This window comes from Penicillium odoratum, assembly GCF_028828045.1.
Source record: "Penicillium odoratum strain IBT 22623 chromosome Unknown utg000004l_segment0_segment0, whole genome shotgun sequence".
Taxonomy (NCBI): Eukaryota; Fungi; Ascomycota; class Eurotiomycetes; order Eurotiales; family Aspergillaceae; genus Penicillium; species Penicillium odoratum.
Window position 1 is genome coordinate 1,146,709 of NW_026643146.1, and position 26,588 is coordinate 1,173,296.

General features: G+C 48.8%; 12 protein-coding genes across 12 annotated transcripts; 8 read left to right on the plus strand and 4 right to left on the minus strand.

Annotated features, from left to right (window-relative positions):
- Positions 1 to 20: 20 nt before the first annotated feature.
- N7520_004692 (transcription initiation factor IIA large subunit) lies at positions 21 to 1,630 on the minus strand (the record flags this gene model as incomplete). Its single annotated transcript, XM_057138626.1, has 4 exons — positions 21 to 60; positions 111 to 1,075; positions 1,367 to 1,468; positions 1,613 to 1,630. The coding sequence occupies 4 exons, from the start codon at positions 1,628 to 1,630 to the stop codon at positions 21 to 23; spliced, it is 1,125 nt and encodes a 374-aa protein (XP_056996833.1).
- A 799-nt stretch (positions 1,631 to 2,429) lies between these two features.
- Positions 2,430 to 4,358, minus strand: N7520_004693 (WD40 repeat domain-containing protein; the record flags this gene model as incomplete). Its single annotated transcript, XM_057138627.1, has 1 exon — positions 2,430 to 4,358. The coding sequence occupies one exon, from the start codon at positions 4,356 to 4,358 to the stop codon at positions 2,430 to 2,432; it is 1,929 nt and encodes a 642-aa protein (XP_056996834.1).
- A 588-nt stretch (positions 4,359 to 4,946) lies between these two features.
- Positions 4,947 to 7,166, plus strand: N7520_004694 (Kelch motif domain protein; the record flags this gene model as incomplete). Its single annotated transcript, XM_057138628.1, has 3 exons — positions 4,947 to 5,133; positions 5,198 to 5,284; positions 5,344 to 7,166. 3 exons carry the CDS (start codon positions 4,947 to 4,949, stop codon positions 7,164 to 7,166), a joined length of 2,097 nt encoding a protein of 698 aa, XP_056996835.1.
- Positions 7,167 to 7,865: 699 nt separating this feature from the next.
- N7520_004695 (alpha/beta fold hydrolase) lies at positions 7,866 to 8,738 on the plus strand (the record flags this gene model as incomplete). Its single annotated transcript, XM_057138629.1, has 1 exon — positions 7,866 to 8,738. One exon carries the CDS (start codon positions 7,866 to 7,868, stop codon positions 8,736 to 8,738), a length of 873 nt encoding a protein of 290 aa, XP_056996836.1.
- A 2,019-nt stretch (positions 8,739 to 10,757) lies between these two features.
- Positions 10,758 to 12,667, plus strand: pbs2 (mitogen-activated protein kinase kinase PBS2; the record flags this gene model as incomplete). Its single annotated transcript, XM_057138630.1, has 2 exons — positions 10,758 to 12,218; positions 12,272 to 12,667. 2 exons carry the CDS (start codon positions 10,758 to 10,760, stop codon positions 12,665 to 12,667), a joined length of 1,857 nt encoding a protein of 618 aa, XP_056996837.1.
- Positions 12,668 to 13,506: 839 nt separating this feature from the next.
- N7520_004697 (sulfotransferase family protein) lies at positions 13,507 to 14,286 on the plus strand (the record flags this gene model as incomplete). Its single annotated transcript, XM_057138631.1, has 1 exon — positions 13,507 to 14,286. The coding sequence occupies one exon, from the start codon at positions 13,507 to 13,509 to the stop codon at positions 14,284 to 14,286; it is 780 nt and encodes a 259-aa protein (XP_056996838.1).
- A 232-nt stretch (positions 14,287 to 14,518) lies between these two features.
- glr1 (glutathione-disulfide reductase GLR1) lies at positions 14,519 to 16,287 on the minus strand (the record flags this gene model as incomplete). The annotated part of the gene is made up of 3 exons (XM_057138632.1): positions 14,519 to 14,952; positions 15,005 to 15,837; positions 15,914 to 16,287. The coding sequence occupies 3 exons, from the start codon at positions 16,285 to 16,287 to the stop codon at positions 14,519 to 14,521; spliced, it is 1,641 nt and encodes a 546-aa protein (XP_056996839.1).
- Positions 16,288 to 17,134: 847 nt separating this feature from the next.
- Positions 17,135 to 17,579, plus strand: N7520_004699 (uncharacterized protein; the record flags this gene model as incomplete). Its single annotated transcript, XM_057138633.1, has 3 exons — positions 17,135 to 17,309; positions 17,379 to 17,443; positions 17,523 to 17,579. 3 exons carry the CDS (start codon positions 17,135 to 17,137, stop codon positions 17,577 to 17,579), a joined length of 297 nt encoding a protein of 98 aa, XP_056996840.1.
- Positions 17,580 to 17,930: 351 nt separating this feature from the next.
- Positions 17,931 to 18,911, minus strand: N7520_004700 (putative TIM barrel metal-dependent hydrolase; the record flags this gene model as incomplete). The annotated part of the gene is made up of 1 exon (XM_057138634.1): positions 17,931 to 18,911. The coding sequence occupies one exon, from the start codon at positions 18,909 to 18,911 to the stop codon at positions 17,931 to 17,933; it is 981 nt and encodes a 326-aa protein (XP_056996841.1).
- Positions 18,912 to 20,681: 1,770 nt separating this feature from the next.
- Positions 20,682 to 22,882, plus strand: N7520_004701 (Zn(II)2Cys6 transcription factor; the record flags this gene model as incomplete). The annotated part of the gene is made up of 2 exons (XM_057138635.1): positions 20,682 to 21,610; positions 21,664 to 22,882. The coding sequence occupies 2 exons, from the start codon at positions 20,682 to 20,684 to the stop codon at positions 22,880 to 22,882; spliced, it is 2,148 nt and encodes a 715-aa protein (XP_056996842.1).
- Positions 22,883 to 24,271: 1,389 nt separating this feature from the next.
- N7520_004702 (uncharacterized protein) lies at positions 24,272 to 25,246 on the plus strand (the record flags this gene model as incomplete). Its single annotated transcript, XM_057138636.1, has 1 exon — positions 24,272 to 25,246. The coding sequence occupies one exon, from the start codon at positions 24,272 to 24,274 to the stop codon at positions 25,244 to 25,246; it is 975 nt and encodes a 324-aa protein (XP_056996843.1).
- Positions 25,247 to 25,624: 378 nt separating this feature from the next.
- Positions 25,625 to 26,146, plus strand: N7520_004703 (uncharacterized protein; the record flags this gene model as incomplete). The annotated part of the gene is made up of 1 exon (XM_057138637.1): positions 25,625 to 26,146. One exon carries the CDS (start codon positions 25,625 to 25,627, stop codon positions 26,144 to 26,146), a length of 522 nt encoding a protein of 173 aa, XP_056996844.1.
- Positions 26,147 to 26,588: the final 442 nt, after the last annotated feature.

Consider the following 26,588-nt stretch of genomic DNA (forward strand, 5'->3'; position numbering starts at 1 on the left):
GGGGAAGTGGCGATGCGAGTCTACCACTCAAACTCGCCTTGGCCTTTGTGGAAAACATATCTGATAGAAGGTTAGTAACGATCAATACACAAATAAAGAGGTTGACGCACTCCCTGCCTCCGCTGGTCAGGATGCCATCCTTCAAAGTGCACTTCCACTTGTTCTTGACACGCTGAACCTTATCGTAGGTGCAAAGCATGACCTGGCCCTCAGATTCATCGTTATCTGCGTCTTCTGCCAGCTGGTCTTCAGGGTCGTCGAGGTCAGAGTTTATGGCATCTTCATCTGCTTCTTCTCCATCGACCTGGCCGGTGATTCGGGGAGCAGCAGATGCTGACTGTGTATGATTGAGGTGTGCGTCAATGGCAGCATGTCGCGCCAGCACAGCTGGAGTGTCATGCTCACTAAGAGGGCGGAGGAAACCTCCGGCCTCCAATCCACGCATCTGTGACTTGAGGTGCTCGCGGAGCATGTGGTCACCGAAGCCCTTCTCGGCCGCCTCTCGGCGACGTGCGACCTCGGCTTTCCAGTCTGCCATAGGGTCATCACCACCACCGTCAGTTTGACTAGGGCCCATTGTTGGATATCCAGACTCCTGCTTGATGTGGGGCATTTGTCCATTTGTCTGTTGCATGTGCTGGTAGGCATGCTGGCCTGGGGCCTGAGCTTGCATCTGATGCATTTGGTGGACGGAACTGGCCGCATTAGCACCATATTTCTGCTGCATAGCACTGATGGCACGATCACGGGCTGCTTGTGGATTAGTAGGGACTTGCATTGGGTGATTCATGGGCAGGCCAGGCGGCCCGTTCATGCCAGGCTCAGTCTTGATCCGAGGTCCACCCATAGGAGCGACTTGGGATTGTGCGTGAAGCGGAAGTGGAGCTGAAACTGGAGGGGCTTGCTGTAGAGAGACAGGAGGGGCCACATGTTGTGGCTGGACGGGAGGAGGACGAGGGGCATTTGATGGAACTGTTGCTTGAGGCGGCAGTACAGGAGCTTGCGGGGTAGGCTGTGGTGTAGGATCCCAGGGGAAATGGGCGACATTTAGAGAAGAAAGCTTGTGTTGCCAGGTCTTGTAGTAAAAAAAAATTAGCATGCAGGGATAATTTGGAGACAGTGAGAGATATGTATATATAGATCGGGTGGTCAACGACGGGGATTGGCTTGGCGGTCTAAGCGGGTACAGGCGGCCACATATAAAGAGAGCCTCAAAAGCCGGTGTTCCCCCATAAGCAGCGCTTCCCGCACCACATTCGGGACCCCCGCTTTTGTCGCCACCCCATAACCACCACGCCAGATGCCATCAAATCTAACCAAAGACCATCAAAAGAAACAAAAGGAAATTGCCCAGGTTACCACTCACCTCACGCAAATCGAGCAGTGTTTTCTGGTCCACGCCGCTCTCCTCAAAGTCGACCTGGGAAGCATCGCAGACTTCCTGAATGACGCGCTCGAACACCGGGCCCTGTTATGCAACTAATGTTAACCAGGATCACCTTCAAGGCCATTGTTTTCAAGTGAGATGGCCCAAGAGTCCTTTTCAGTGAGATAGACCACGGCTTCGTCTCTGTGACCACACAGGCTGAGATATCCGCGCGAGACGACTTACCACTTGCTGGTTCGACATTGCCGACAGAATGTTGCGGTGAAAGAGGGACGGAGAACACAAAAGTAATCAAGAAGGAAAGGAATACTGCGGGACAGCAAAGCTTGGTTGACTCGAGCAGAGCAAGCAGGCTCCTGTCGTCGCAACGGATGGACCGTTGGAGCCGTGGTCGATCACAGGCCCGAGAAATCACACGACTTTGAAGAGAAGAGGGAGACTGTAATTTCAGAGGCAGGAGAACAAGTGAACAGAATCTGAGAGGAGATTCAGATGAGAGAAAACAAATAGTTGGAGGTGGAGGTTTGTATTTGGAGATGAGTTAGAGAAGGTGAAAGTCGGGCTTCTGCGGTCGAAATCCATCCAGTTCCCGGCGCTTAGTCATCCCACCGCCCTTAAAGGTTAAACACAAAGAGTTGAAATGAATCAACCATGGATTGGAAATACTTCACTTAAGTAGTTATGTTTCCGGATGAGACATAAGCGTTATCTCTCACGCGGTATTCCGATTACCAACAAGTCGAAATGATAGCTATGCATATCATATCGCTAATAGTTTTATACAAACTGCCTGACTGTACATCGAACGTGCCGTTCACCTAATGTAGTAAGACAGAGTCAATAGCAGTATGAATAATATTTGTACAGAATGTGCCTTTGGCAATTTAGATACATCTCAAGAAACTCCGAATTAGCCCCGTAAGAACGACCATAACACCGAAAGAAATGAAGATCCCAGCCCATCAATGCTCAACAGATCACCATGAAACCGGGGTATAAAACATGAAAACAGCCATAAACCAGATTCAGATCAAAAGACAAATCACCGGATGGTCATAGCCTTTGTAAGTTGCGCCTTGCTGCTGACACCGCCTTCGCGAGAAGCAGAAGCACTACTGCCAGGCTTGCGCTCAAAGACCTTCCAGAACTTCAGGCTTTCGTCTGCTGCCGTGGTAGCCAACATCTGCCCATCCGGGCTCAGACTGCTGTGAAGTACGCGGGTCTCGTGTGCAGGGATTTCCACATTGCGCACCAGGGTTGGGTAGCTCCAGATGCTGAGGGAGTTATCAGGGAAACCGCTGGAGCTGACAATCTCGCGGTAGTGGTTGCTCCAACGAAGGCTGGTGACCTGGGAGCCGGTGTCGATGCTGTTGGTACGGGCACCAGTGGTTGTGTTCCAAAAGTGGATGTGACGATCGTAGGAACCGCCTCCGGTGGCCAGGAGGTTGAGCTGCCATGGGCACCAGCTGAGTGCCTTGACAGCCGCGCGATGGTTTGTTTTGGTGAACTTGGGAGCACTGAGGGAGCGAGCATCCCAAATGTTGACCAGGTTGTCGTTGCCACCAGTGGCCAGTTGAGCACCATCTGAACGCCATTCCAAGCCACAGACCTCTGAAGTGTGCGAGACAAGCTCGGCTACCTTGTGCTCAGCAATACGAACATCGTGGTTGAAAACGAGGCCACTCCGGGCGCCGGTGGACAGAGTGTGCTTAGACCAACCCATGACTCCGACCCGAGTGTCGTGACCGTGCATGCTGCGGAGCTTACTACCCTCCTCAACGTCCCAAATTTGTACCTCACCAGTGCCCAGGCCAACTCCAACATACGCACCGTCACCACTCCACTTCACACTGCTCACGTAGGTGTCAGGAGATGTTTCTAGCAAGCAGTTGACGGTCCCAGTCTCAGCAGACCAAACATAGACATTGCGCTCCAGGCCAATAGCGACCTGGTTTCCAGAGCTCCAGTCCAGCAAGTTGAGATAATAATCATCCAAGAGACCTGGGGCATCCAATACTCGCTCAGGTGCGGTCTGAACACGACGACGGAACTGGGCGTTGTTCGATTTGGCAGGACGCAGAGGACGGTTGTACTGAGCACGAAGATCAATGGGTTTAGAGGACTCTGGAGGAGGAGGCTTGAAGGCAAGAATACGGGTGTTCAAGTTGATATCGCAGGCGTTAGCCAGAGAAGACTCGTATGCAACCTTATCGGGCGCCGGACGAGTATAAGTGGATGATTCATTGTCTTCCAGACCCATGCTCTCCAAAGCAGAAGTCAGGTCGTCTTCTGCTGAACGGCCGCTGATATCAAAGGCACTAGCAGCGGAGGCAAGGACATTTGAGCCCGAATTCTCTGCTGTGCTCGACTTGGGACGCTGACCTTCATCAGGCTTGGCGGCACCAGAAGTAACAAGGCCCTCGCTAGCGGTGCGGTTGGGGATAAACCGATCGCCAGTGTTATGAGGAATCCGCACAGTAGTCTTGCCAGCGCGAGACCGAGTCGGAATTTCACGGCGAGTGCGCTCCTTAGCCGGCGATTGAGTGGACGAAGGGCCAGTACCGGTCAATGACCAGTCTGAGACACCCAGCTCCAGATGCTTTGGTGACTTTCGTCGAGCAATGTTGGATTTGGGGGAGTCGCGATAGGTGGGTCGAGATGATTTGGCAGTAGATACAGGCTTTGCAGTTGATAATTTGGCGGTGGAAGATTTGATACTAGTAGATTTGGCAGTAGCCGATTTTGCGAAGAGTGAGGACAAGTTTCCGCCGTAGACTGATTGAGACTGGCTGCGGATTGCTTCAGATCCACGAACCGGGGTGAATGGTGATTCATTACCCGATGTTTGTGGCGTGGCAGCAGCCGGGCGAGTGTGAGGAGAAGGCGTCAAGGGCATTCGACCTCCCGCTGTCTTGGAGGAAAAGAGACCATGGTGGCTCTTCTTCGGAGTAGTCACCGAAGCTGTTGCCATGTTGATAATTTGAAGCTGTTTGTTAAGTTATAAGATGACAGGATGGAGCCAGCCACCGATCAGTCAATGAAATGCAAGTGAACAATGCGAGATCGTTCTATGAAGTGTGGAATAGGAGATGGATGTGAAAGAAATGGAGGTGGATAAGAGTAGAGAAGAATAAATAGAATTCTACATTGAGTACGGATCTTGTTCGCCGGGGCAACCGTTACCTCAGGTACGGTTACGCTAATCTCATTTGGGCCTAGTGTTTGCCGCACATGACATGCCGGTGGTTTCCCCTTTCGGCGTCGATCGCTTCTCTTTGTAAATCCTTGGCGGGAAACATTAGGGCGAGAAATAAGGTAATCGCCATTGCCGTCAGTAATTGAATCAATTACCGATCACTATTGATTGTCGATTTCTTTTTCTTTGTTGATTCTGGACACTCAACTTATTTGTTTTCCTGCCTAATGGCGGGAGCTACATCTCCCCACCTCGCTCCCTCCGTTCCACCTGGACCCACCCACACGACTTCCAACAGCCTGGCCCGGATTTTCGAGGCTCTTCAATCCGCCTACTCCGAGAAGTACGATCTTGGTACTTTCGATGCAGCAGCAGGGCGCATACCTGTTACCGGCCAGTCCCGCGGGCGGTCGTCCGGCCACTGAGTATCGCCCCAGTGTCAAAAAGGCCGAGGGTCATGTCCCCGCATGTCTGGTCAACGCCTCAGTGACGTACTGCAGCAATGATCACATTTATGCCTTCGGAGGATTTGACCAATACACCGACGAAGGTCCGTCTTCTACATCTTCATACATCTTGCAGCTTCCACTTAAATGCTAACTGCCGCGCTTTAGTGTACAACCACGTGCTCCGACTGGACTTGAACACTCTGCGGTGGGAACTAGTCGATAACTATGGTGATATTCCCGGCGTTCGCATGGGTACTTTATCCTCCCATCTACTTTTCTCATTGTAACTCTATCTTTAACCCATACTTCAGGACACACCGCCACCTTATACGAAGGCAACAAATTGATTGTCTTTGGCGGTGAAAACGAACACCGCGAATACCTCTCCGATGTTGTCATCCTTGACCTTCAAACCTTCACCTGGGCCCTGCCTGAAATCCGTGGCTCGATCCCGCGTGGCAGAGCACGCCACGCCGCAGTTATTCATGACGATAAACTCTTCATAGTCGGTGGCGTAACCGGGGAGAATAACATTATTTTGGATGATTTAACCTACTTAGACCTCCAAACCTGGACTTGGTCTCGAACATGGAGCTTTACCGCTCGATTTGATCATACAGCATGGGTCTGGAACAACCGTCTATGGATCTTTGGAGGGTTGGGCCCAAATATGGAACGAACGACTGATATCTGGTGGCTCGATCTTAAAGGCTCTCCCTCCCTGGCCGGCATCACACCACAAGGTACCGTGGACTCCCTCGACGAACGATTGCCCATGGCTCATTATCCAGACTCGATTTCTAGCCCCTCTACCCAAATGTCTCCTCGCTCTGGAAGCTATGCTGCGAACTCTGCCAGCGTTCAGGTGCGCAACTTTGGCCGACGGAAGCCCCTCGCTCCGGGCGCCATTTCCTGTCTCCGATTCCATTCTGGTCCGAATGTTCCCGCGTTGTTTTCCGGGACCCACTTTCAATCGTTTGCATCAGGGGTTCTTCTTGACTTGATCACCCCATCCGAGACCGTGCGGGCACATGATTGCAATTTAGCTGCACTGGAGCTCAACTCGCTCCGTTGGCAGCGACTGGCCGATGGCCATGAGCTTTTTAGGCCGGGCTATCGATGGCACTACTGCACTGTCAATGAAGCGGGTACAAAGGCATGGCTGCTGGGATGCAGTTTAGATCTGGCAAACACTCCTGGGGCTAGTGACGAGAATCATATGAGTGAAGTCCTGTCAATTGACTTGGAGAAATACGGCCTCCTAGGGAATGAGTTGTCTGCCGAGGTGCCTGAAGAAGATTCCTTATGGCCTGACCGATCTGTTCATTCTCCTGTATCGGGTCTGGGAGCCGATATTGCCTCTGTCTTTAACCAGCCTCCTGAATCAAGCGGTGCTGATTTTATCATTACTGCTATCCGCGATGATGATGACTTTATGGGCTCAGATGAATATCACGACACCCCTCCTGGATCCCCAACTCTATCTCAGCCAGCCTTTGTGGAACCTAATTCATCCACCTCAGCACCGATACACGTGCACAAACTTATTTTGCAACTGCGGTGGCCACACTTTAAGCGCTTATATTCCGCACAAATGGCGGAGTATCACACAAAGCGCATGCACATCCCTGAGCCATACTCAGTTGTTCGTGCGTTTCTATATTACCTCTACACAGATAGCATCGCTGGGCCTCCCGAGTTCTGCTCCAGCGTGGTTGACGTGGCTGGGATGTTGGTAATGGCTAATCTTTATGATATACCTAAGCTTCGTCTTCTTTGCGTGAACCGCCTCAGTCGTGAGCTGGACGTAGACAATGCTGCCATTGTCTGGGAACGGGCCGGAAGAACCAATGAGCGCTGGCTAATGCGACGTGCGGCCCAGTTCTGTCTTGCCCACTGGGGTCGTATAGTGCGTTCAGATGCCTTCAAGTCACTGAGCCACCAGAGTTTGATTGAGCTCTGCGAGGTCGTGGATACCGAAGGCCGCATCATCGCAGGCCCAGAACTGGAAATGGTAAGCTCCCTTGGCGACGATTCATGCGACCGGGACGGGAAAGGTCGCTTGGGATTAGGGTCTGCAGCGGACGAAATGTCTGAGCTTGATGGAGATGATGAAGGAATGGAAATTTCATGAATGAACTGAACATGCATTTACTGCGGAGTTTGCGATGGGAGAAGGATTGACTCACAACCTTGGAAGGCTGCCTGTGAATTTTTCGTTACATTTCTGTGCACTTGACTATTATGTTTCTATTCATTTTGAATACTTATGTAGAGTGGGCGTGGATAAGCCTGGTCGGTAAAGATCTGTAATGGGATATGGCGTCGTTCTTAAGTAATGTTACTTTACACTTCATATATGAAATGATTAATAAAAAATTATTTCAAATTCCCATGTGCTGCAAATATTTCAAGCTTGTGGTACCTCATGTTGTTCTGAGATAATTTTCCTTGATAGATATATACCAGCCAGTATTTGCATCTGCTCCAAGGGTTCAATCCCCGCGATTCATCGAACTTACAAACCCCGCGTTTTCAAAAGCCGAATCACCGAGAAATTGGGCCAAATCTAGACCTTCTCCAGGGCTGTTTGACTAGTTTGATGCATTTGTATTCACGATTACTGGTAGCTCAGAGCTTCTGTAATCATCATACACTGGTATCTCGTGTTGATCCGGGGTTTGAAAATGGGATGGGCATTGGAACACTGACGTATAAATCGCCTGTGTGGTCCTGGTCCTTGAGTGTCTCACACTCAGCAACCAACACACTTGCACCTTCTTCCAAATTTCATATCTTGCCAATTTCTAGAATTCCTCGGGCACTTGTTATCATGGCTGAAACACAATACAAGAACATTTCACTACCAAAGTCTGGGGTAAAGGTCTTCTACCGTGAGCAGAAAGCAGCATCCGATGCACCAGTCATACTTCTACTCCACGGCTTTCCCTCATCCTCTCATCAATATCGCAACCTAATCCCACTACTGGCTGTGAATTACCGAGTTATTGCTCCCGATCTTCCAGGGTTCGGCTTTACAGAGGCTTCCTCTAGCTTCAAATTCACATTTGCAAACCTCGCAACCACCATCGGAGAATTTATCGATGAACTTTCTCTTTCCCGCTTCGCCATATACATCTTCGACTATGGCGCTCCCGTTGGCTTGCGACTAGCCCTGCAGCGCCCAGAGGCAATCACAGCAATTGTCACCCAGAACGGAAACGCCTATGTGGAGGGCTTTGGCGATGTCTGGGGCCCCATAAAAGAGCTTTGGGCGAGCAACAACGCATCGGTAAATCGAACCGAGGTCGCGAAAGCGATGCTGACACTTGAAGCAACCAAGTTCCAGTATGAAGATGGCACGCCTGACCTTAAGCGCCTCGCGCCAGAGTCGTATTTCCTTGATCAAGCCTTGTTGGAACGTCCTGGAAACAAGGATATTCAGTTGGATTTGTTCTATGACTACCAGAATAATATTCCTCTTTATGATGACTTCCATGTTTACTTTCGGAACTCGCAGGTCCCGCTGTTGGCGATATGGGGGAGGAATGATAAGTTCTTTATCCCGCCCGGAGCGGAGGCGTTTAAAAGGGATTTGCCGAAAGCTGAAGTGCAGTTGATTAATGCGGGTCATTTTGCTGTTGAAAGCGATACGGAATATATCGCACAAGAAATCTTGAAATTCTTCCACAAGCAGAATTTCTAATTATAGCTGGTATCAACATGTATGTGAATTTAACATATGATCTTTGATCACCGTCAATGTTGTTGATTATCCATGAGTTAGCAATTGAATAAAAGGTCTTTGGAGCTTATTTTAACGTTGACTTTGAGGGGCTGTTTCGAAAATTAATAGTAGCCTATTGTGTAGATAGATCTGGGATTAGAAATGGCTTTTAGATAGATCCAATGTTGTCGTACTCAAGTGCCATAATACATAGGACAAAAGTACGTGAAAGTGGGGGGTGCCTAAAGCTTTGCACAAGAGGACGTCATTTTGCATCATTTCTAAGCCGCTGTATCCCTGCTAAAACTGGATCTATAATTGTTGGTCAGTCCTCTTGATGTTCATGTTTGATGATTAAATGATGTAGTCCGACGCGAACTCCTAATATCGCTAAAAGGTAATCGGCTACGGGAGTTGTTCCCGACGAAAGCCAAATGAGAGATGTCTGCCCCCTGCCAGAATTCCTGAACTGCTGCCCAATTTTGAATGGCATCTGGCCTGATCAATTCACAATGTGAGCCATTCTCAACGTGCCTGGCTAATTAGATATCCTTGAGACAGTGCATCTTGTAAAAGTGTGATCCACATCCTCCCATTTGACCATCATATTTCTTCTTGGAGTATATGAAGTCTACTTGGCTCGGTTCCAAAAGTGGTTGGGTCATTTAGCAATTGTCTCAAGTCTTGAATCAAACGTATGAAATTAACATGCTGCAAACCCTTAATCACCGCCACGGTGAGCGGACAAATGTGGTTTCTAGCAGTTGGGGCTTTGACGTCGCTCTTTCAAGGCCATCATCACCTGGGCAGCAATCAAGATTTATTACCTTGAGACTGGAGGAATAAAACCCCCTAGTTTTTCTCTTCATTCAAGGAAAATCCCAGCCGGAGGGCAATATTGCCACCACCATGGGACCATAGATGAAGCAAGATGCCGCCCTGGCCATTCAGACCCCGCGGTTTGATGCCGATCTCTGATGCAATCTGACGAATTGCAAGGCGAGCTGGCTTGAGGCTGGCACATATCTTTCTAAATGGCTGATGCAAGATAGTGGGAAAAATGGTTGTGATAAGAAGAATGGAGGTGTGAGGGTAGAATTTTCGATATTGGGACACGAATTTGTTGTGGCCCCTACCCATGTACACAAGATGACTAGAGAACGGAGCGGAATCAGGAACCCCTCCCCAAAAGAGTCATTTCGATGCACCTAGCATGAGTAGTTTCAGCCCTATATTCGCCAGGCCGTTAAACACATGTCTGGATGGAGTACTGTATATAGATGAACGGCGGGTAATAGTGGAGAGTGGAGACTTGCGTCAACGACTCGGATGTCCCCGATAGCAAATTGATCAGAGTGAAAAATCGGGATTGTAGAGTATCCGGGGTATCCTGTATGACATAAGGGGAATCCCCAAAAACCGGTTGCTCGATGACAGGGGTAGAAGCTATCCCGGTTGATAATCCTAGATCGAGTGCAAAGACCAACTTCAGTCGTTACAGCCACATGAAAACACGGCAAGGAAGTGTTAATCCGCCGTCTTAAAACCTGCTTTTCAGCCGAGATGAGATTCTAATTGGCTGGTTTGTCAGCCCGAGTGATAATGAATAGGATCTGAAGAGGAACAAAATCAATATTGGATGTATTCAATTTTGTTTTGTTACCAATTCAATTAAAAAATTAAAAAGAATAATAGAGTAACAAAAGTGAAAAAAGAGAAAACGAATGAAAATTGATTATGTACTTTTGGAAAGGGAATTGAACCTGTAAACGATGTCGTCTTCGCCCCCCCACTTTATATTATCTTTCCCTGTTCAAACAGGTGACTTCACCTCTGGGTCAAAAAAAGTTCCTTTGGCCCAATTCTTCCATTTTTAAGTCATCACCCCATCTGTCTGCAGCAACTTGCAATTAGCACTTACCGGTGCCCCAAGCCTTAAGACCAAGACGGCCCTGCAATTACGGCGTCGGTCCGGCTTCTTCAACCCCCGCGATAATCATGACCGACCGCGATCCCGCCGTGGAGACCCCTCCGACCGATGACGAGAACAGTAATGGCTCCGGAGGCTTATCCCCCATATCCCAAGGTATCGCAACTATCGATCACGCAAAGCCACCCCTCCCACTCCACGCTTCCAACACGAGCATGCCCGCCTCGTCCCTAGCTCAAATCAGCGCCGCGCGGCGGGGTGCCGGTGGCTCGCCATCCCCGCACCCCTCGATGAGTGCGCCAGGGAGCGGCGGGTTGAATCAGGATATTATGGCCAAGATGAAGGCATTTTCTCTTTCTCGACAAGGCGTCCCATTGCCACACGTTGCGTCCACCGGCCACATTCCCACTTCCAACGATGTCGGCGCGGGCGGTGCTTTGGCTGGGCGGATTCCACCCGGTGCACGACCTCACACTAATCACTGGACATCTTCCCCCGTTGTTCCGTCAATTACGAGCCCTTCGTCCTCCCCCAAGCTGAGCGGGCTCGCTGCGAAAAGAATGAAACCCGGACTCAAGCTGTCCGACGTGACCGGTGGCCCGCCAGCACCGAATGGGACTGACACCAAATCGGAAAAGGAGAATGGTGCTGAGTCGGCTTTCAGCAAATACTCCGAGTTTATCGATACGAAATCCGGAACCTTGAATTTCAAGAACAAAGCGATCCTACACGGCGGAGGTGTGGAGTTCTCTACTGGCCATAGCTTCAAGATCTCCTTGGACGAAGTGGATCGGTTAGATGAGTTGGGTAAGGGAAACTACGGTACCGTTTACAAAGTTCGACACAGCCGCCCTCACCTGCGGAAACCGGGCTTGGGGTTGAGTGGGATTGTGAGCCGGTCGGCCGTTGAGGCAGCCGACCAGGCGGGCAAAGATAATCTGTCGGGCGTGATTATGGCGATGAAAGAAATCCGGCTCGAGCTGGACGAAGCCAAGTTCGCTCAGATCATTATGGAATTGGACATTCTGCACCGATGCGTCTCCCCCTTCATTATCGATTTTTACGGCGCATTCTTCCAAGAAGGAGCTGTATACATGTGTGTTGAGTACATGGACGGTGGTTCGATTGACAAGATCTACGAGGGAGGACTGCCTGAGAATATTTTGCGAAAGATGACATTATCCACCATCATGGGATTGAAATCGCTTAAGGATGAGCACAACATTATTCACCGAGATGTGAAGCCGACCAATATTCTGGTCAACAGCAAAGGTCAGATCAAGATCTGCGACTTCGGTGTGAGTGGGAACTTGGTGGCCAGTATCGCAAAGACCAACATTGGGTGTCAAAGTTACATGGCACCAGAGCGCATTGCAGGTGGTGGTATGCAACAGTCTGGAGCGACAAGCGGTGGAACATACAGTGTGCAGAGTGATGTCTGGAGTTTGGGATTGTCGATTATCGAGTGCGCCATGGGACGATACCCGTATCCGCCGGAGACATTCACCAACATTTTCAGCCAGTTACACGTAAGTATCTCTAAAGACAATGTACGAGGACCGTGGCTAACATTCAAATCAAGGCAATCGTCCATGGTGACCCCCCAACTCTTCCTGCGGATGGTTATTCGGAAGATGCTCACGCATTTGTTCGAGCCTGTCTCGATAAGAGCCCGAAGAATCGACCTACCTACAACATGCTGCTTCGCCACCCTTGGCTTCAGCCTCTCATGCAACCACCAACCGAGGCTGAGACCGAGGCTGTTGCCCAAGCCGAAGCATCGACTGCCGGCGAGGGCCTGCCGTCCTCTGTCACTGAAGACAAGGAAGTCGCTGAGTGGGTGCTTAAACAACTCGACATGAAAGAGAAAGGTCTTCTTCCCACTAGCGAGAAGCCTGCTCTTCACACTGTGGCCTTGGACAAAGTAGCCACCAGCCCTATCCTTGATGACGCTATCACTCCCTCAATTGCGGAGTGAAGCGGATACTGTTCGAATATTTGAAATTTTGCATTTCTATCTACGATATTACCGTCATCCCTCAGATATCTATCGAGGGGCATTCACGACGGCGCCGGCGCCGTTTTCATTGACGACATGAATCCTTGTCAACATTGGTTACCGATCCGTCTCCCGCCCAACTGCTTCATTATGAACATACTAGTCATCACCGATATGGCTATCCCTCTGATCCATTAGGCCGATTCGGTATGGAATCTATGAGCGTCAGGTCATTGCTAGTACTTAGCAGTCATTTGCCTTATCAAGGTGCACAAGCGTCTGGCGTATCAGTCGTTTTTACTGGCCATACATGATGTTATAACGATGGTTCCGAATACAATGAAATGAGACACATCTAAATTCTGCAATATTTCCAATCCTGAAAGGCCTCGTCTTTTTCAAGCTTCCCTGGACTGAATTCTCGGGGCCACGATGAGGTTTAAAATGGCCGCTGTAGATCCATAATATTATTCCGCATAAAAGTCAGTCATATATGGAACAACTGCTTAACCTGGGGAATGATCACTATACTTCGTATTTACCACTCACTCTCTATCTCGCGTAGCAAAAACATAGGGGTCTGGGGAATCAAAAAAAGTACAACCTTAAATATGAAAGGGGCCAAAATTATGTAACAGGGGAACCTTGTTGCTCCCCGAGCTCAGTTTCAGACTGGTCAATTGAAGCAAATAATCCCATTCGCACATCCCAGTGTATTCTCTACAAAACAAACATCAATTCACATTTCTATGCTTGGAAAGCCGGCTTAGCCCTGTGGACAAATCGGCCAGCTCCAACAGTACACCACGTCGCCAAACATGGGACAAAGCCCATCTGTTCCCCAAGCAGGAACAAGCATCCAGGTCATCGGAGCTGGACTCCCACGCACCGGAACCGCATCATTAAGTGCTGCTCTGGAGATCCTCCTTGACGGCCCCACCTTCCACTGTGGGACACAAGCTACCCTAGGGCCCCCTGTCCAACGCCAAATATGGATGCAAGCACTCAAGCACTGGGCCGCAGGAGAAGAAGCCGATCAAAAAGCCGTCCTGGGGCTCCTGGCGCGCCAGTTTGATGGGTACGCAGCTACGACCGATGCACCGGGGGGTCAATTCGTTCCTGAGTTGATGGTGCTGTACCCAGATGCAAAGGTCATATGTACAGTTCGGGATCCGGTTTCTTGGGAGACATCGATGAGCCATGTGATGCATTATACGTTCCTTTGGTTTTTGCGTGGTGTTCTTTTTCCTTTGCCGGGGATGCGGTATTTTATGGATTACCTCGCTTTGGTAGCTGGGCAGTGGAAGAGGCTTTATGGAGAGGAAATTCCGACGCGTCAGACTTACTATCGACATATTGAGTGGTTGAAAGAGGTTGTTCCTGAGCATCGTCTTGTCTTTTATGATGTGAAGGATGGATGGGAGCCTTTGTGTAAGGCGCTTGGGAAGGAGGTGCCGAAGGATCGGCCCTTTCCGCATATCAATGATGGGGATGCCATTGAGAGAATCGCGAAATTGCATATTCGTCGAGGATTGACGCGTTGGGCTGTGATTTTTGCTGTTGGTGCGACTGGATTGGCTTGGTTTCTATATCATTAGACTGCTTTAATGATAGAATATTATACTGGACGTCTGAATTCATACTATGAACAAGTGTATCTTGATTATGTATCTAACCTCAGTCGATCCACATTGAGCTCTGGAAAGGGAGGATCACATCAACGATTTCAATAATTTGCGCGGTGACTCTGTGGCTCAGATTGCAATGGACATATTTTGCACTTTATGATTGATTGCTCTTATTTGGATGTTCATATATTATAGTCCATATTTACCGCAGTGTGACCAGCTCCTCGGCACTGGTAGGGTGAATAGCAACACAGCTATCAAAATCGGCCTTGGTAGCACCCATCTTGACGGCAACACCAAAGCCCTGCAGCATCTCACCGACACCAAGACCCAAAATGTGCAGACCAACCACCTTCTCCTGGGGACCGGCGCAGATAATCTTCATCTCGGTGGGGTTCTTAGCCTTCTCCTCAGCCGGCATGAGGCCGTAGTACATCGCAGTGAACTTGGTGTGATAGATCTTAATCTTGTCATCGCCATACTGCTGACGAGCTTCAGGTTCAGTCAGACCGATTGAGCCAACTTCAGGGTGAGAGAAGACAACAGTCGGGATGTTCTCGTATGAGAGCTTGGCGGTCTTGAACTCGGCAGGGCCGAACAGACGGCTACCAAGCTGGCGACCGGCGGCGATGGCAACTATGAAACGTATTAGTGATTTATCATGTAACATCAAGACAGTGTTGCTTACCTGGAGTCAACTCAGCCTGACCAGTCACATCACCAAGGGCATAGACGCCCTCCACGGAGGTGTTCTGGTACTCATCAACAACAACGTGGCCACTGGAGCTAAGCTTCACGCCGGGGATGTTAAGGTTCAGATCCTCAACCTCCGGGGCACGACCAACAGCCCACAGGAGCTCGTTGACCTCCAGCTCGGTACCGTCATTGCTGATAAGCTTGATCAAACGGTCCGCGCCCTTTCCGTCACGGATAAGCTTAATCTCCTTGAAGCCGGAGTGGTGGCGGTGCAGGTTGACACCGGCCGCCTCATACCGATCGGTCATGGTCTTCTGGATCATAGGGTCAAACTTGCGCAGGAACTGGTCGCCACGGATGAACATGTGAGTCTCAACGTCCATGGCATTCATGACACCGGCAAGCTCGACAGCAATGTAGCCGGCGCCGACAACAGCGATCTTAGGCGGGAGCTCCTCGATCTCGAAGAAGCCGTCGCTGGTGATTCCGTGCTCAGCACCAGGAACGTCGGGGATGTTCGGTCGGCCACCGGTCGCGAGCAGAATGTGCTTTCCAGCGTAACGGGCAGTGGTGCCATCGGTGTTAACAACCTCAATGACCTTGGGCTCCACGAAGCGGGCGCGGCCGTGGACAAGATCAATGCCTTCCTTGGACCAGTTGCGCTCGTAAATGCCATTAAGGCGCTTAATCTCGGCATCGCGGGCCTCCTTGAATTGCTTGTAGTTGAATTTGGTACCCTCGGGGATATCGTATCCGTAGTACTTGCCCAGGTGGATTGTCTCGTTAACAGTTCCGGCGTTCCAGGTCATCTTCTTGGGGACACAACTACTCATGGTCAGCCCTGTATTTTCGCAGGATTGTCATCATCTAAATGGTGATGACAATGTTTTGTCTAACATACCCAACATTCACACAGGTACCACCGGACCGGCCGCTTTCCACGATCAAGGTCTTTGCGCCATACCAGCCAGCTGCGCGACGGGCGCTACCACTACCGCCACTACCACCGCCTAGGACGATGTAATCATATTGTTGCTCTGTAGGGGCCATTGTGGAAGTTTTGCTCTCGAGGACGGGAGTGGAAGAGGAAAAGTGTCGGGTAATTGAGGAGAGGCGCGACGCAGGAACAGTTGGGGTAATCGGGTGGTTGATGGACGCCAGGGTTCGATTCACGGTCGGGCGAAGACCAGTATTAATAGACTTAGCGGAAAACCGGGTCAAGGAGGAGCGAAAGCTGATCCGGGAGGTGTGGGTGGGCAGGGAGCGGGAGAGCATGGAGGGGTATGTACAAGATGCAGCTAATAAAAAGTCGTGACGCTCCGGTGATTGATAATTAATTTGATTCCAGCCAGTCCAGGCCAGTACAGTCAGCTCCACACCGCCTTTGATGATGTGATCTGGATGAATAAGCAAAAGATCCAGATGGAATCAATAGTAATTTAACTATAAAAATAGAGAATTGAGTGACTATTTGAGTTATTTATTTACAACTCGTTTTTTTCTGTCTATTGGAAGTTTTACCATGTGTCTTTGATCCGTTTGGTTGACCCAACGGATCCACGGGTAGAATGAAATCATGGAGTTTCTCACCTAAGCTGGCAAAAGCCTAAATGTCCGATCTAGTATATATACATCGTGTATAAATACTGTGCATGGCTTATCGCGCCACGTCAAGTCTCAATTTACGGAATAGTTCTGGTGGTCATAGTCCAAACCAATAATCCCTGCCCCTTAGTCGGAAAATGAGCTCTGAAACAAAGACCTCCAAGAAGAATCCTACTTATAACCTTTGGCCAAGAAAAACAGGCACGAGATGCCCCTGTTTACCGGCCGACTTACATTCATGGGAGACAAGAATGCAAGGGGATGAACCAACCAACCTCCCTTCCAATCAACGCACGAGAATTTACCTCCATACCTCCGTAGAAGGCAGGAAATTTCCTTGCGAGCCAATGGAGCAAGGCATTTCTAACACTGGAGAACTCCTTCGTAGCCTGGTCGCTGTCCATGCGTTTTTCCCAGAAAACGCGACCACTTCCTAGACATCAACCGATTTCATACCTGTCCAAATACCCGAGTTCCGACGATTCGCTTGCCAATTATACCCTATTCGACTATCAATATGCGTTTCTCATCGGCCGTTGTCATTGCCATTACCCTAGCCATGGGCTCCGCAAGCAAGATCAATATGAGCTGCCAATTCGCTCAAGACAAGACCGGCATGGTGCAGAACCCCTACTGCTGCCGTGATCTGACAGCCGCGAGAGGAAACCCCAAGGCTAACACGGCCGAAGACTGTATGTATTCGACATATTTGCGATGGAAATAGAGAAGATTGTCCAGTCCACTAATATGCCTTATTGCAGGTGTTCTGCTGACGGAGCCTCAGCTGTGTGAGGATCAGTCTCGACCTGCCTGTTGTTATGAGATTGTAAGTGCCTTTCACTTTAATCGCTTTGAGTTGATCAGACGAGTGGGTTGGATGGGTGCTAATTTGATTTATCCTATAGGGCCCGCAGAAGGTCTGTACTTCGCACGTTGTCTTCCAGAACGCCGAGGATATCTAGAGCTAAAGATGGGGGAGGGATCATATTGATATCCGGACACGATTGATTCACGATGGGGAATGCTTCTTGCGAGCTTGTGCGGCGTCAATAATGCCCGTTGAACAGAGATTGGATTACATAAATTTACTTCTTGCCCTTGGTAATACACCATGTGGACTTTTTGCTTTATTTCGGATCAGAAATTGGACGACTTGAAGGGATACACAAGCTTATCGTAAACAGGAAGAGCGGACTTAGTTGCTTCATTGGAACAGGCGATTATCATGATCAAACCAGGGATATACTAATGCTTAAAAACGCCACAACGCAATGCAAAGGCTATGAGAAAAGTTGAAATCATCCCAGGCCCACTCAACAGGAATCCACACTGAGCATCCTCTCGGTGTTTCTCCGAAACAATTTCTCTGCCAATCCTGGCACATCCGAGCAAAGATCCAAGCACCACTCTGTGAATGGGTTGATGTCAATGCCAGTGAAGCGGGTGTGAGGCCAGTCGGTAGCATAAATGGTTCGATCCGGGGCAGCTGCTAGGAACTCGCGGGCCATGGCCTTTAATTGGTGTTGAGCGGTGTCATTCGTAAGTCGGTAGGGAGCGGAAACTTTAATATAGGTATTTCCGGCTTGTAATAAAGAGATCAAGGACTGGAAACCGGGTAGCGTATATGGGTCGAATGGAACGCTGTCTTCGCCCTTTGGAAGGGATAGATCAGGGCTGCCGAAGTGATCGACGCAGACGGTAACGCCGAGACGAGGGACGATAGACTCGAGTACAGGGACCATCTTGAGAGGAAGGTAGATTTCAATGATCCAGTTCCGAGGGCGTGCAATCTTGGCGTGTTGAAATAGTGTCTCTTCTAACTCAGTTGGTTCCATCACTTTGCCAACGGACTGTAGATTCACTCGTAGACCACGAACTCCGAGGGTGTGCCACTCGTCCAGAATTTCGGATTCTGGCTTGGTAGTCGGGTCAACTACAACCACGCCACGGCCTCGGGATGGACCGAGTCTCATTAAAGCAGCAAGTAAGCATGAGTTGTCTGTGCCATAGATAGATGGCTGAACAAGGACGAGGTTCTCCACACCGATAGCTGTCTCAAAGGCAAGAGCATCGGCCAGTGTGTGCACTGATGGTTGATATACTGCTGTCTTTGAGACTGGGAACCGCTGAGGTTCCACGACATGCATGTGGCTATCCCATGATTGGGCAGGGATTCTTCTTTTCTCTTTGGTGATATGGTTCAGTCGTCGTTCAACACGCGTTGAAGAAACCCCCGTTAGTGATAGACGCGGTGAGTTCAAGATATTGGAGGCGGGCTGTGTGGAAATCAGCATGCTGGCGGCAAGAAGATAGGGTTTGGAGAACAAAGCGCCATAAAAAGGGAGAAAGAGTGTAAAGAAAGAGGCGAAACACGGCTGTCAACTCACCGATGAGCAGGATCTGATACTCGTAACCCGTACGGCAGCTTTGACCGGCAACATGCCGCCTGTCGGTCAACGTCCGGGAATGTCGAACTAACTCGTAGAAAAGCAAGGAAATCGTTCACATAAAAAATTTTTGCCGTGCCGTGTACTCCGTACCAATCCACAACATGGACCTTTTCAGATCTGACCCACTGTCTGTTTCAACAGTTAAGCAATAAAAGTGAGCGTGGGATACCAGGTGACCGTTTAGGGAGTCGCGGAAGTCGACCGAGTGAGACTACCCACTTGGATAGTGAAGCGGAGGTTTGGCGAGCGGGAAAACGATTTGTAGGAACATTCCGACCCCTTTCTGATTGACGGCCTGTCATCTAAGCCACGGTTGTGGGTACCAATTTTTTTTTTTTCCAAATGATTTCAGGGGCCAAAGTTCAGAGGCAAGTGGATTGTAACGCGGCAAGATCCGACCTGAAGAAACAAGATGGAGCCGCTCGGCATTATGCGAACGTGCTGCGAAGCACTGTACACCGCTTGGCCTGCGCTACAGTTTATGAAACATCTGGACCCACCATATGCATTATTCTTTTACTAACGTCAATATTTGAGATATAAGATATCTTGACAATTATGAACATATTTCCTCCGACTTGTTTGTCTGAAAAGTCTGAGCCTCGTATACACTCTGTTTTCTTGCAAGGGGAATAGGTCCAGATCATGATCAATATATGCCAGATGCATGCTTTTTACACATAATATCCCTAGAAGCTATTAGTCTGTCTATATTGATACATGCGGCTATTGAGGTTTTTAATAGCAATGTATAAGAATATCAGATCAATGGCGTACATAATAAGACTACTCGGTAGCAATATTGACTAATACATAGGGACCTGGACCGGCCCGCGACCCGAGCTGGAGGTCAAACTAATTATCGGGGTGTATGCGTGCTCCGGTGACATTTTCGCGCTGGCAGTGGGTTGGTTATATGTGCCCACTTGTCTGTCTCTCTTAGACATTTTATCTTTTCTTCATAGTACATACCACTACGTCATACCTCTCGTGCTTTCTTCATCCATGCGTAGCATATCACCTTCAACACTAAGCTAATGCTGTGCATGGTAGATGAGCCAAGCCGCGTCCTTGCCGGGTAAATAATTCGATCGCCACGGTTCACCTTAATCTGATACTGGTACACTTCTGTTACGGTCCGAAAAAAGAAGTTGCAAGTTTTTTTCCAGGGAAAAAAAAAGGGAAAAAGAGAACCGAACGCGGGGGTCGAACCCGCAACCTTGAGATTAAGAGTCTCACGCTCTACCGATTGAGCTAGCCCGGCTGGGCTTGTGGAAGAAGATATTTTGATGGCTATATAGACCAATGATAGAGAGGCTCTAAATTCCACTACTGGTTCGTACTTCAAGGAATCAGGAATCCAAGGCGCTGATCTGTACATAGTGTGTTCTTGTTATTTTATCATTGAGCTTTCGCCCTTTTCTCTGCTAAATACACATCTCCCTTCTCTTCCCGAAAAGACTGCGACATGTATATAAGCATGATGTTCGAAAGGTGGTTCGGCCTCGGATCCTTAAATGGTCCGCCGGACCCCGACTCCTGAGTAACACCCGTTAACTTCTTATATGCGTTTGGCGCACCAGTCAAAACGAATCACCACAGCCATGCTGGAACATGAGGCTCAAAGAATTCGGAGTGGTACAAAAAGTTGCACAGAATGTGAGTGGTGCCCCACCCGAAGGAAAGGGTAACAGACACCCCACCTTACGCTCGACAACGCCTGGAATAGGTAGACGTCGCAAAGTTCGCTGTATTCGAGCCTCTGAAGATGCCTTGGCTTGCCGACGATGCGAGGAACGGGGCTCAGAATGTATACCCCAAGAATCTAAACCTACCGCGTCGCGGAGGGTGTCTTCCCGACAACGAATATCACACCTTGAATCGCAAGTATCCAGCTTGATCAAAGTGGTACATCAAATCGAATCCAAACTCGGTGTTCAAGCAGATTTGGCTTCAGAACTGGCTACAAGTCAACAGAGCCTTGGAATGTATACCTCGGATGACGAATCCAATATGTCGGATATTATTACAACCGAACGACCATCGCATTTACAGTCACTCTTCCAGAATGATTGGCTTAGTTTAGATAGCCGCCAGAAAACCGGACAACTACAGGAACGTAGGGAGAGAGCATCTGCAAATTTGCTGGAGACTGCGAGGCAAGCTCTTCAGAAATTGATCCCATCGAAAGACGAGGTGGTCGGGATTTATAAATCATCATTTGAATGGTTGAGAATTCTTCACGCATTGCTTCCTCAGCCATTCATCGCCAGATCTGACGAGGAAGCAATTTCTAGCTACGATCAAATGAGAGAGCCGGACGTGGACCCTATGGCACTCGCCTCGTGGATGCTTACGCTAGCAATGACTGCTCAGCAAACGCCCCAAGAAGAGATCATTACAGCTGGCCAGTCTGGAGAGTCCATGAGGCGGTTTGATCTCTCCCGAGTCATATCGAATACTGTGGAGAGGACTATCATCACTCATGATCGACTGCTGGGCACAACATCTGGGATTATGTTATGTATTCACTGGATTCGACTGTAAGTTGATATTTTTTTCGGATACTCCAGTTACTAAACTACTATTGAATTAGCCAATTACCCCAGGGAAATTTCCAGAAAGCATGGGTTAAGCTCCGGCACGTGAGCGCGATCGCCGAGTTGATGGGCCTGCCTAGATCATTCCAAGCTGTGCAGCGAAATATATCATCCGCAGCAAGTGACGATAAGGTGCAGTTTGGCAAAGCTCAGTTATGGGAAATGATTTGCGCTGCAGACAGACTTTTAGGGTTGATTCTCAACCTTCCTCCAGACACGCGCTGGCAAAGACACCTACAAGACCAAGCATTGATCGTGGACGGTGTTGTTCAATCTCGATTATATTTTACCAAGCTGGCCAATATTGCTGGCAAGGTTCAGCATTTGGATGAACTGAACATATCACGCGAAAGTACTGCGGAACTTTCAGAGTCCACGTTTGAGCTGGTCGAAGAGCTAAGGTCACTTGCCTCTCAGACTCCAGAATCTTGGTGGACCCAGCAGATGGAGCACATTGAGCCTGATAACGTAGTACAGGCTATCCATTACTACGTGCTTTTGAGGGCTTATATGCCGCTTACCTTGCGCCAAGACTCAAGCGAAGAGCCCTACAATACCCAGCTCGCTTGTTTCAAGGCATGCGAATCAGTCATACAGCGGTATACCACTCTTCTCAACGTACTACCCCCGGGATTCTTCCTTCACACTATGATGGAGCTGCACACCTTCACCGCCACGGTGATTCTTCTTCTGCTTTCCCATACGTCGAAAATAAATCGGCAATTCAGCCTGCATGTTGACCGGGCAAGGGCTGAGAGAGAGGTGGAACAAGTTATCAATCTCATGCGCCGGATAATCAATAATACTCCCACCTCACGATTTGCTGAAAGTGCGGTTAACACATTGTCTTCTTTGATCAATCTGCTCCAAGAAGACGAACACGCTACCCAAGGGCGGAGACTGATGCTGGATGTTCCTCTCTTGGGAAAAGTACACATTCAGCGAAATGTTCGTGTGTCTCAGCTGCCTGCAATGGAAATTATCGAGCCGACGCGGAGATCGGCCTCGAGGATGCAAAGTCAACAACCAAATCTTCTCCCTTTGAGCGTTGATGCACTTTCCTCAAGTGTACAGGGCGTCCAGCAATGGGATGATCTTTCCTGGTTTATTGAAGAAGACCCTGCCTACCTTCACCAGGATGCACTAATGGCGGATACTTTTGACAACAATGCCTTTTTGTATAATGGGATTAACGAGTTCCCATCGTATATTTGAGGATTCATGGAATGAAAGATGCAACTGGCTTGGCAAAATTGACTCGCTATGTCTGATACCCGGAAGTTTCATGAAGACATAGACATGGTCATAATGAAGAAGACGCTCCACAAATATTTATTTATAAGATAAAATCGTAATGCCTGTCGCTTTACCATCTAATTGTGAGTTTCGATAGTCATTGCCATACCACCTGTGCGACTAATCTCTATTCTGAATTGTGAAAACGTCTTCGAAAGTCTCGCAACAGAAGATTTAAGAGATTGCAGCATTCCAAGCGAGGCGACCATCGCCTGAAAGACATGTACTAAGTTTTCTGAGCGTCCTCTGCAAGATACGCCTCACGTACACGAAAGCCCCAAGTTCGCGAACACGTTGCAAGATGCCCCTACACTTACATGCATGAGCAGTGTATCTCTGTTGCTTCCCCTCATCAGGAGGCTCAGTCGGTTGGCACCGAAGCCATTCACAGAGGCTAGAACCCCCCGGACAGTTTGCGACTATAAATCTTACTGTCACGCCTTGCCTCTCAGCTCGACCCGAGATAGAAGCCCAGGGCAGCGGCAGACCCTCTGCAGTAAAACAATTAAGGCACGGAGGAGGGAAGTGGACAGATTGCGAACGGTCGCGAAGTTTGCTCGGTTTGTATGGAGCCTTCTAGTCGTCCAGACAGTTGGCTCTCGATGCTTGTATTCATAGGGGTCCAGTAGGTCTCCGTTCGCTCGTCAGAATATACCCATAACCAAGTTTATAACAAATTTTACCCTAAGTTAGGTGACTTATGCACCAAAGGGCCATACCCCATGATAAATGATGAATACATTGCACATGTCTCAAGGTTGCAAATAGGAAATGGTTGTCATGGAGATTTGGTTAATACCATACTCGGTTCAATTTATAGTTTCGAATTTCTATGAGGATAGAGTACTACTATCACCAAGTTATGGTAGACTACATTATTGTATATTCGCCATTATATGTATAAGTATAGTAACTTTACGTTCCAAAAAAAACAAATAGATAATATAAGTAAGAAACGGAGACCCAATTATTGCAAAAAACGAACTGAACGCGACGATAGCTGCTGTAGTGTGGGACTCGGCATGCGCATTAAAATTGGCTCCGCGGACACCTTAATCGACCGAGGCCGATGATCTACATAGTCTTTGGTGCACATGTGAGTATTCTAATTTTCCACCCCTATTACTGCTGGGTCAAAAGGAGTCTTACGTAGGATTTAAATAGCTTTCCGTCGTTCTTCAATTCCAAGTTCACATCGACACCTCGCACCTCCAGGGTTAATATATATACTGTTGCGTTGCAAACACTATTCCAAACCTTGACTACATCCCAGGTGCTCGAGTGCATCGGTCGCATCATCATTTAAACATGTCAAAGTCTCTACAGTCCCGAGGGGGTCCTTACTCATCAAAAACAGCTGGAATGGGTGGTTTACCAACAACTCTCCCAGATGTCCCAGTCTGTGCCATTTTTATGGTTCTCTACATCTCCTTCGCAGCAACAAACATGACCATCTTCCAAATCAACCGCAGGAAAGGCCACAAATTTATTCTATCAGCTATGATGTTTGGTTTCTGCATGTCAAGAATCATCACCCTCGTCCTGCGCATCGTCTGGTCCCAGAAACCAACAAAAGTCAGAATCGCGATAGCAGCCCAAATTTTTGTTAACGCGGGCGTGCTGATTCTTTATATCATCAACCTCGTCCTCGCCCAGCGTATTCTACGAGCGAAGCAACCACAAGTGGGCTGGCATCCGATCTTGCGCAAAGCTTTCAAGGTCATCTATGCGCTGATCGGTGCCGCCTTGGTCATGGTTATCACAGCCGTCGTGGTATCAGAGTATACTTTGGACACTCACGTCCAACAACAATGTCGAGATGTCCAACTTGCGGCTCTTACTTACATGCTTGTCTTCAACTGTCTCCCGGCTCTCCATATTGCTGCGGCAATCTTGCTGCCGAAATCTCAAGACGAGGAAGTGTTTGGACAAGGGAGCTCGCGAAGCCAGGTGCTTATTGTGACGATGTCCGCATGCTTCTGTATGATGATTGCAGGATTCAAAACCGGGGTCACATGGAGTCCTGTACGTCTTGCCACCAATCCTGGCTGGTTTGATTCGAAGGCGTGTTTCTATATCTTCAACTTCACCTTTGAGATTATTACGCTCGGGATTTTGACATTTTCCCGGATTGACAAGCGATTCTGGATTCCGAATGGCTCTACAAAGCCGGGGAATTATGCTCAGATTGGGACGCATGCTTCAGCTGCGGCGGATACTGATTCTCACGATGGCTTCCTCCTTTCAAATGTTGCACATGAGAAGACTACCCAAGAAGCGTGAGAAATCCGGGGTGGAATCAACATCTGGATGTGAAACAATACAATTTAGCGACATTACCTGGACAGACATATAGATATGGGTAAGAGGCCAAGGGAATGTATGTATATACATGTCACATAATCAAATTAACAAGTTGCATTATACATTGGGAACTGTCTCTCGAGACGAACTTCTATATCGCAATGTCCAACTAGACAAGGATTATTTATTGTCTTTGAATCTGGATCTATCTCACTATCTTCCCTCGCTCCCTAGCTTCTCGCTCTCTGTCAGTAATTAAGACCGTCCGTGCTACTAATGCTGCCCGACAAAACTAGGTAATAATGCACTAACGGATAGTCCCCAGAAAATGAGCGATTACCTTTCATCCACAACCCCATGAAAACAGTCCGCCTCAGAGAGGTATGCGAAGTCAACGGTCGCACCTTTACAAGGAAGAAAGGCGAACAGGAATGGAAGGCGCACAAGCTAGATCTCACTGGCTCGAAGCCACCGTCCCCTCCACCCCCGATCTATTTATCTCTCATCCACTATCTCCAAGGCGAAGGGGAGCCTCTGCACTGGTCTCTATTTTTCGCTCGCGAACACGTACCAGGCTATGAGTATCAGGTCAAGGGGGACGCAGAACATATGACGTACGAGCCTTCGGAAGGCAAGGTCAATGCTGTGAATGCCGATAACTTCTTCACCAACTATCATCTGGCCACCATGACCGTCCAACAAGAATGCGTAGTGAGACAAGTCGCTGAAGAGGAAGCTACTCCTCGAGCCGCTAATCGACAATCTGTCACGGAGAATTGTCAAGGGTGGAGTGTACGTTTTATCGCTAGGTCCGTCACAATGGGGATTATTCCAGAGGCCAGACTGGAAATGGCAAGATGTATGTTGCAGTCGGTTTGAGATGGAATAGCTCTCCGAGCCAACGCGCTAGATCCTCAACGGATTTGAGAAAGCCTCAGCTAATCAACCGGAGTGCACGCAAGTGTGCATGGTGGTTCTTTTGACCGCAAATGAAAGAATCACTTTATATACTTAATGCTTCGCTAGAACTAATCCTTAAAGCAGATCAGCATCAGATACAATCATTGTGTCGACAAGTGTATCTCACTGGTCCACGGGAAGGGGTCAGTGCTCATGAATGTTGAGTTTGTTCTGTTTGGTTCCTCAGGGAAATCCATCCGCGAAAACTTCAAAATCCTGGAAATCTTGGAATTCTCAACGATCGAGACTCCCTACTCCACTCGGCAAGGAACGGGAAGCGGAAGCGCTAAATCGAAACAGGCAAGGAAAGGCGTGCGGAATATGCAGCTAATGATCAAATTTTACGCAAGAAATGCAGCTA